We start from the raw sequence: 10,260 nt of genomic DNA on the forward strand, positions 1-10,260 counted from the left end.
AAAAGTAGCAAGCATGTGACTCCACAGTCTAAAGCAGCCTGTCAGTAGTCTTCTCAGCTGAAAGTGGGTTTTTCGGTGGAATTCGATGGAAAAGTGAATTTTACTATTTACTATTTACTATTCATGCACGAGATTACTATTCATGCAGTTAGTCAAAAAGCAAACAGTGCTTTGTCCCCTCTTTTTGGTTATTTAAGAAGGCTTGATCCTCATTTGTAAGCACCTAGAATTTTAGATCTGAGATTTTTCATTCTCTCTCCCAAGCTTATGCTCTCCCTTCTTTCTTCTTTTTCTCTCATCATGTAAGCCCTTCAAGCCCCAAGCTTTCTTCAAAGCTTTCCTCCCATTGTAAGATATTTCTCCTTATGTATCTATGTTTTAAGATTTACTTCCTATGATGGATGGTCTTTAAATTATGTAAATTTTAAAGTTTATTTTAAGTTTACCTCCTATCATGAATGGTTTGTTTTATGTTTCTAGTTTACCTCCTATCATGGATGGTTTTATATTTATGAACTAAAAAGTTTGTGGTTCCTTCTCTTTTTAAATTTCTTTGGTTATTTATCTTGTTTGGTTTCTAACCCTCTTCTTTGTTTTGAATCATGGTATAATTCCTATTTTCATTATATATGACCTTGTCCTAGGTGTTGTTGTTTGGTAAAATATAATTTTATAACTACTTAAGCATGACAAATTATTCAAATTTTTAATAAAATAATAATTGAATATTTGTACGTTAGGGTTATATGATTTTTTATGGTTAATTTTTTATTTATTGAGTATATATGTTTTTTTAGTCTTATTATTTAATAACAAAAAAACTCTCAAAATTTATTTATTTTTAAATAAAAAAATTATTTTAAATTATATGTAAGGATATTATTGTAAATTTATTTCTTTTCATTTCCATTCTTATTATTATCAAACATTGGAATGGAAACAAATAATCATTCCAATCTTGCATTCTTAATGATCCCTAATTTTAATTTTGTTGAAAAATTATTTTTTTGGACACTTTTACCCCTCTTTATTTTGTTTGTCACAAAAATCATTATCTTCTCACTTATTTCATTCATTCTATTCATTTAATCTTATAATACATCTCTCGGATTTATTTTTCCTCTTTCATAACTATTTTATCAATCAAATAACTCATTTTTGTTTTCATTTTAGCAAATGTTAATTTCATTTTCACTTCAATTACAAGGTGAGTTAAGTTTGATTTACAAAAAAATTAATTAAGATTAAATTCTTAATTATAATGATAAACAATATGATGACAAAAAACTCCAACAAAAAATAACCGCACAAATCCGGGATAAAAAACAACTACAAAATCTCAACAAAAAAAAAAAAAAACCATTGTAAAAAAACCCTAACCAAACATATAAAAAAAATGATGAAGGATCTAGAAGAAGGCTGCAAAAAACTGCAACAAAAAACTATAAAAAATTTCAACGAAAAACAACTCCAAAAATCCCAACAAAAAAATCACTACAAAAATAATCACAAACAACTCTAACCAAAAATAAAAATGAAAGATCTTGGAAGAAAGAAAAAGAAAAATGAGAGTTCTGGCCAATCTTTATCCATTCTTTGGTTTGAACTTCATCCGAAAATTCATTAGGAGGGAGCATGGAGATAACTGGAAAAATTCATTGGAAGATTTGAAGGAAAATGATTCGGAATGAGGGGGAAATGTTATTTTGAGGAAATTTAGAAGGGCAATATTGTCCAAAATGGATCATTAAAATAAAAATAAAAAAAAAGAAGAAACATCATTCTTCCAATTTCAGAAGTATGTGGAGCTTTTTAACCAAATTCTTTTTCCCTTCTTATTTATTTTTAAGGTTACTTTGCACCACTTGTAGAGGGGAAAAAAATATCATATCCACATATCAATCATAAAAGAATGTCATACAACATCAATTGATAGAATGAGTATGAAGTATTCAGACTCGGAGTCACACCTTTTTCTGCAGAAGTGGCTTCCCCCACTGTCCAAGTCAGTTGAACAATGAAAGTGACACAAGTAGGTGTTCTCAGTGATCATTTAGGACTTCTTGCTATGCAAAGAATGTTCGTTCCTTGGACTCGATATCATCGTATAAATACATATATTTTCTGAGGATTTGTTGAGCAGGGTGACTCAAGGCAGGCACCTGCAAACAAAATGAATGAAGCCAAGCCATGAAGCTTGCAGAGAATCCCTAGAGCATCTTAGTCCATGAACCCAAAAATGGAAAAACGGCTATCAGCAATCTTAACAATAAGGGGGTGTCCCCTTTCCTTCCTCCCCAACTCAATTTGCCCTTCACTGGTGTCCTTTGTGAGCTGCCTGCTGTTCGGGCTGACCTCCTCTGCATTGATCCTGCTCCTAACTCTTCTCTTCCATCCAGCTCATCCCATCCGCCAAACTTGGGTGCTGCTTGGACATCCTTATCAACAGAAACACCATTTCCAGCTACCCAAGATTGATACCCCATCTTTCTTTTTCTGCTACCTTTACTTTTCTCTTGTTCTTCATCATCCATAACAACATTACCTGGAGTGCTGGCAAATGGTTTCTTCTTGGTCCTGACTCTACGTTTTGGGCTGTTTTGTGTCATACCCCAAAACTTCTTGAATGCCAGAGAAAGGACAGACTGCCCAAGGGGAAGTGCTAATGCCATAAGGAAAGCTTTTGGGCCAGTTGTTAGCAGGACTGATATGATGATAAGTGGAAGCATCCAACCATAGGATCTGAATACCTGCACTGACAAAAAAGAAAAATACCAGGCAATTTGTTAAAAGGGTCCATCTATGGATAAGCGGTGGCATTACATGCGTCTTGCAATGAAATTAGATTGAATATTTTCAACTGAAAGTAAAATACATACATATATATATACTGTGAAACTGTATGTGGCATGGGTTCGGGTATGAGTATCAGATATGGGTATGTATCTAGATGTCCTTCACAACTCAAATTTTAGAATAAGGGAACTTGCCTAAAAAGGATTCAAAAAATAGGCACGGGTATTGGGACACGACATAATAAAATAAAAATTAATTAAAAATAAATTAGTAGCCAATATATCCTTTCCAGAAGCTCTTATCTTTTCCCTCTAATCCATTTTTTTTTTTCTTCTTGTCCCTAAATGTTCTTACAAAAATTCACTTCTCAACTAACTAATCTTTTTTCTCTAATATAATTATTACTAAGAGAGTTGAAAGAAAAAAAAAAGATATTAATGAAAAATTCAAACAACCAAACCAATAGTTAAATAGGAGCATCACACAAGGATCCCATGCCCACACCCATGTCATCTCAACGCGGATAACATTGAATGAAATTGAAGTATCTGGATATCATAAGTGAAATTTAATTGTTCAAGTTTCGGACATTGATTTCTATTTTCTTAATTTGTTAATGAAGTGCTTGCCTTGACCAAGCCAATCATTAGCTTATTTTTTTTCCCCCTCTGAAATTTCCTTTACATGCAATATTCAGTTGCTTGTATTGGATTATGCTTATTATGCAAATCAATTGTATCTGAATAAACGAGCATCATAAGCCATCTTGGCACTCAATGACACATTTTTAAAATATTTATTGGTGCTTTATGTGTACTCCTTGCCAAGAAGTCATTTCATATATCACACGCTTATTATGCATTTTATTTACAATGTTGTGAAGAATGAATTATTGTATAATCACCTATTTCACAGTCTCCATTTAAAAATTTTTCATGGTTAGTACTAATTTTCATTATTTGTTTCCTCAATATAAAAGTATCTGATACTTCTACCCTTTATTATCTTTGGTGATATTGAGATTTTTGACCTTGATATCAAGGCACAATAGGTAATACCTTTGATTTTTTTCTTTTGCTAAGAAACTTATCACATGGTTTAACATTCCTATTATTGTCTTATATCTTCCTCATAGATACATATATGTTCACATATAGTGCCATGCCTGCGTCTAAATTTATCGGTCTTCTATGTCCAACACCCCTTATCCATGACAACACAAGACACCCATGCCATTGTGTATGGATAATAGGATGATGATGAAGAAGTTATGAGTTTATTAAGTGGTTAAGGGATGAGGAGGGTTGTGAGAGATTCTAGGTTCAAGTCCCAAATGGGGACAAAAATTTACCCAAAAAAAAAAGGATTAACTTGAAAACAAAAAACACATCTTTAGCGGATTTTTAATACAAAACAACTTTTTTAGAATTTCTTTTCTAAACAAATTGTTTTTTAAAACAAATTTTAGGTGTTTTTAGTTGATTTTTTTAATAGTGTTTTGAGCAATAACTGAAAAAATAAATACTCTAAAACTTTTGCAATATACATAAGTGTGCAACAACTTCACATAGAATAAGTTTTTTTTTCTTTTATAGACAACAAGAATAGAATATAAAAAACAGTTTTCTTCATAGAATAAGTTAACAGTTTTCTTAACTTATTCTATTCACATAAAATAAGTTAAGAAAACCGCTTTTTATATTTAAGTTCCACAACAGGATTTTGTTACCAAAAATAATTGAGAATTATTTTAAAGAATGGTTCTAAAAGCTATTTTTTAAGAACTATTTTTCAAAACATTACCATATGGAAATGTTCAAGAAAATGGTTTATGTTCTAAAGAAAAGAAAACAAACTTCTTACAAAAAACAATTTTTTAAGAATTTGTTTTGAAAATAGGTTGTTTTTTAGAATAGATTTTAAGTATTCTCCATTGTCTTTTTGTATAATGTTCTATAAACAATTGAAAATATGAAGAATATTTTAAAAACTTTTACATTGTACCAAAATCCGTAATACTTTCATTAAGAATTAGCCCAAAAATTTGCTTTTCATTTTTTTAGCTATATTGTCAAGCATTTATAGGCCATCTGAACCAAAAACCTACTAAATACAAACGCATTCCAACTAATCCCCAAAAAATATAAATTTGTATCAAATTAGAACGACTAACTAATCTCAACATGGAAGTATTAAAAAACTCATATAAGCAAAAAATCTCAAATATCCTTGATCATCAGACATATAAATTGTCACTATAAATAAGAACCATAATTCCAATCATAGTGATTAATATTGACATAATATAAGTAAGTGGATCAATCGAATAGCCGAACTTTAGAGAAAAATCTTTAGTGATGGTCCAAGACCATACATATTGATATATAGAAGTGCTATTTATTTGATGAATGGACAAATTAACCTATAAGTGATTTTCAACTTTTTGAAAGTTTTTTCATTCTTTTTTTTTTCTTTTCTTTTTCCTTTTGAATTTTGTACTAATTTTTTCTGCAAAAACACTAAATAAAATACTTAGAGTGAGTTTAACGGTTATTCTAAAAAGTATTTTTAGTCTTTCTAATACTTAAAAATTTTTATCTTTCAAGAATTAGAAAGGCTAGAAACACTTTCTAGAATCATAACCAAACACACTCTTAAAGTGCTTGCTAAAAGCACTTTAAAGCGGACTCTAAGAACTATTTTTAACAACCTATTCTAAAAATTGTTTTTTGAGAACTGTTTTTGAAAAAAATTCCAAACACGGTCTAGTTTCTCCAAATTCGATTCATCAAGTAGAAAGGCTAATAGTGATTCCTCAGCATAATTAATAGACACAGCATAAAAAGTTATTCAGTCAGTATTTTGAAATTACTGGTGCTTTTAAATCCAAAACTCATTGCAACTCTACTTCCAAAAGCAACAAACACACTCCCAAACTAACCCAAACAATGCCTGAAAATACCGATAAGAAAAACAACACAATCACCGACCACATCAACTCCTCACAAGATATGGAACCCCGTTCATTTTCCATATATCTAAAATGGGCATATTTTAATGTAAATCCTAATTCCAATTCACAAATACAGAGGCTGCAATGAAATTCTTTTACCTTGAAAATCCAAAAACTATCAATGAATTCCTCCAAAAGCGCAGACCCTGGGTCCATCTCCTGGGACTCGTCGTCGTCGTCGTCGTCGGCAGTGTCCCGGAAGTTGAATCGTGATCTTTGAGTGCGGAAGGTCTCGGCATTGGAATCCCATCGGCGGTGGGAGAAGCGAAGGTGAGAGGAGAAATTAGGTTTTTGAGAGAGATGTAAATGTAAATTAGGGTTCGTGAGTGGGTATGAGTGAGGCTGAAGTAGGATGACGATGGAACATTGTGGATATGAGAGGATGACGCCTCTCTCCATCTCCTCTGCCTCTGCACCTTCTCTTCCACCCATATTATATCAATTTGCATAAAATTAAAATATTAATTTTAAAATAAAATTAAACACCATTTATTTATTATATTTATTGGGAGTTGAAGGAAACACTCTATAATATCGTATAAAATTAAAATTTGAATTCAAGCATATTTTTGTAAATGGTAAATAGTAATACTAATCTCCCTTGCAACCACACAAAGAAAGTAACAAAGCATGAAGGGAAATTAAGGGTTTTTATTTTTATTTTTATTAACATCTATAAGAAATTGAAGGAAAAAAAAAAGTTAAAATGGGACTCTTTTATAATGAAATATAATTATTTTTATATATATATAAAATATACTTACATCTCATGTCATGGTTCAAAGTCGTAATATCGGTCATTGACTTGAAGGGTCCCAAGACATATCAATTTGGCGTATCACTTGGTATCAGACAGTATGCAAAATAAGATAATTAAAAAGTTTAAAAAATTATAAAAATATTATGTAAATTATAAAAAGATATAGGCACATTTAAATAAGCTAAAAAAGTTAATAAAACAAAATTGTCTCATATTTAATATTATTTAAATAGTTATAAAATTATTTTTTGAAAATTATTTATGATAATGCTAAGAATAGAAAATTATTTTATTTCAAAACAATAACATTTTTATTAAAAGACATGCAATACAATAATCAATTCCATGTTGAATGATAAGGGACTCAAAATCATCATAAGGCCTATGACAAATATACAAATTGAGACAACAATTTCCATGACGAGAATATGGTTGAAAGAATTGTTCATAACTTCAATATGTTGGTTAAGATGGTTGACTTAATGATTTATAATAAGGAAAATATTCAATTATGCAATATGATTGCCTAAGATGATTTACTAAATCAATTATTCAATTCCTAAACATATTATTAAATTATAAATTTAATTCTATAATATTATAAGATAAAAAATATCATGATATAATAAATTAAAAATGATTCAATATAAATATAATCTCTATATCATAAAAAACTAACTATTGATTTATTAATACAAACATGTCATTAAATCATTACTTTTATAATTATGATTCTTTGAAAAAGGTTTGTTTTAAATGATGGTTTAATTTTCTAATGTAACTTTATTCTACAATATTATAAGACAAAAAACATAAATTAAAAATGCAATCTCTATACCATATAAAAACATACTATGTGAAGTTTACCATATAAATGTATTTTATATTAAGAAATATAATTTTTAAACCATATAAAAACATACCATGATATAATAAATTAAAAATGATTCAAATATGAATATAATTTCTATACGATGCAAAAATAATTTGGTGAATCAATTTAATATTATAAGATAAAAAATTACATAATTTAATAAATTAAAAATGCAATCTCTATATAATATAAAAGCATACCATATAAATATATTTAATACCATCTATAATATTATTATTAAATTCCATCTCATTTTATCCATATAAATGCATTTTTTTTTACCAAATTGAAGCTTATTTCGTACCTTACCAATAAATACATTTTATACCATAAATAATTTTACTGATAAATAATATCTTATATGGTCATACCATCCATATAAAATTATAAATCCATATAAATTAAACAATTTTGGCTTCCACCATAATGTGTCATATAAATACATGTAAATAAATCTTTAACTTCACTGATTTGAGCTTCAAGCTTTCCACTCACACAATTGCACACTACGACTATTAGCAATGACACTACGCACCCACAACTGAAGAAAGATGACTGTGAGGGTTGCCTTGCCAACGTCGAGTCACCATCGTTGGCATACCAAAGCTCCTACACTCTGGCCATGCTTAATTGATGGTCAAGTAAATCTTAAACCGTGTGTCATCATCCTTTGTTGATTTCTTATTTTAAAGACTTTTAAAAAGGTCATGAGTTGGTTTCAATTTGTTTTTGTTTTTTTTTTTTATATATTCTTCTTTGATGTTCTGATAGATGGGTTGAAAAATTCAGTTTTAGAATCACGGGTGTTTTCTTTTGAAGAAGAATCTTTGATTTCTTTGAAAACATTTTGATTTTTTTGTGAGGGGAAAGAAAAGATAATCTCTATATTGTTTGGGAATTCTTTCTGTAACCTAACCAAGTCGATTGAGTTAACTTGGAATCTCAATCGAGTTATCCAAGTCCTGCTAATTCAATGTCGAGTTTGTGCATTGGAGGGTTCAACCCTGCCCACAACGAGTCCGCTATTAGATGCCAAAGCATTAAGGGAAATTAGGAGGTTTTTTTTAACATCTATAAGAAATTGAAAAAACAAAAATTAAAATGGGAGACACTTTTATAATTGAATGCAATTATTTTTTATATAAAATGTATATACATTCCATGTCATAATTCAAAGTCGCAATATCAATCACTAAATTAGAGGGTCCTATGGCATATTAGTCTCCATGTATTAGCTCGGTATTAGACGATACGTAGAATAAGATAATTAGAAAGTTAAAAAATTTGTAAAAATATTATGTAAATTATCATAAACATTGGTACAATTAAATAAGCTAAAAAAAATTAATAAAACAAAATTATCTCATGTTTAGCATTATTTAAATAGTTATAAAAGCACCCGCTGAAAGTTATTTATAATAATGCTAAGAATAGAAGTTTATTTTGTTTAAAATATAATAACATTTTTACTAAAAAACATACAAAACAATAATCAATTCCATGTTGAATGATGAGGGGCTCAAAATCATCATCATCATTCCTATGACAAATATACAAACTAGGATGTTAATTTCCATAGTGAGGATATGGTTGAAAGAATTGTTGTAATGAATATGTTGGTTGAGATGATTGGCTTGGTGATTCATAATCAAGAAAATATTCAATTATTCAATATGGTTGGTTGAGATGATTTACTAAATCAATTATTCAATTCCTAAACATATTATTAAATTGTAAATTTAATTCTACAATATTATAAGATAAAAAACATATCATGACATAATAAATTAAAAACGATTCAGTATAAATATAATTTTTATATCATATAAAACTAATTATTGATTTCTTAATATAAAAATGTTATTAAATCATTACTCTTATAATTATGATTCTTTGAAAAAAGTTTGTTTTAAATGATCATTTGATTTTTTAATGTAATTTTATTCCACAATATTATAAGATAAAAAAACATAAATTAAAAATACAATCTCTATACCGTATAAAAACATACTATGTAAAGTTTATCATATAAATGTATTTTATATTAAGAAATATAATTTTTATACTATATAAAATCATACCATGATATAATAAATTAAAAATGATACAAATATAAATATAATTTTTGGTGAATCAATTTAATATTGTAAGATAAAAAAAATTACATAATTTAATAAATTAAAAATATAATCTCTATATAATATAAAAACATACCATATAAATATATTTATACCAACCATAATATTATCATTAAATTCCATCCCATTTCATCCATATAAATGCATTTTTCTTTACCTAATTGGGGCTCAATTCCTACCTTATCAATAAATATATTTTATACCATGAATAATTTTACCAATAAATAATATCTTATATAGTCATATAATTCATATAAAATTATAAATACATATAAATTAATTGTTTACCAATTTCAACTTCCAATATAATGTACCATATGAATACATATATGTAAATAAATCTTCAACTTTACCAATTTGAGCTTCAAGCCTTTCACCCACACACACCACAACTATCCACCCACACACAGTCTCACACCATGATTATCGAAAATGACATTGCACACCAATGATCGTAGGGATATGATTGTGAGGGCATTGAGTCACTACCATTGGAGTACTAAAGATCCTACACTTCAACAATGCTCGATTTGTGGTTAGGTAAGTAAATCTTAAATCATATACCCTTATCCTTTGTTGATTTTTTATTTTTAAAGACACCCGAAAAAGTCACAGGTTGGTTTCAATTTTGTTTTTTTTGTTTGTTTTCGTTTTTGTTTTTGTTTTGTTTTTGTTTTTG

General features: G+C 28.4%; 1 protein-coding gene across 1 annotated transcript; it reads right to left on the reverse strand.

Annotated features, from left to right (window-relative positions):
• Positions 1-1,868: 1,868 nt before the first annotated feature.
• On the reverse strand, positions 1,869-6,235 carry LOC100251153 (uncharacterized). The gene is made up of 2 exons (XM_002282482.4): positions 5,909-6,235; positions 1,869-2,750 (listed from the first exon to the last, which is right to left on the reverse strand). Exons 1-2 carry the CDS (start codon positions 6,206-6,208, stop codon positions 2,211-2,213), a joined length of 840 nt encoding a protein of 279 aa, XP_002282518.2. The 5' UTR covers positions 6,209-6,235; the 3' UTR covers positions 1,869-2,210.
• Between the last annotated feature and the right edge of the window lie 4,025 nt (positions 6,236-10,260).

The sequence above is a fragment of the Vitis vinifera genome, chromosome 5 (assembly GCF_030704535.1).
Source record: "Vitis vinifera cultivar Pinot Noir 40024 chromosome 5, ASM3070453v1".
NCBI lineage: Eukaryota > Viridiplantae > Streptophyta > Magnoliopsida > Vitales > Vitaceae > Vitis > Vitis vinifera.

Bases quoted from the DNA above. Each gene is read 5' to 3' on its own strand.
- LOC100251153 (XM_002282482.4), bottom strand. From the start codon at position 6,208: ATGGAGAGAGGCGTCATCCTCTCATATCCACAATGTTCCATCGTCATC. The intron at 2,751-5,908 runs GTAAAAGAATTT...TTGTCAGTGCAG, and splicing joins ATAGTTTTTGGATTTTCAAG to GTATTCAGATCCTATGGTTG.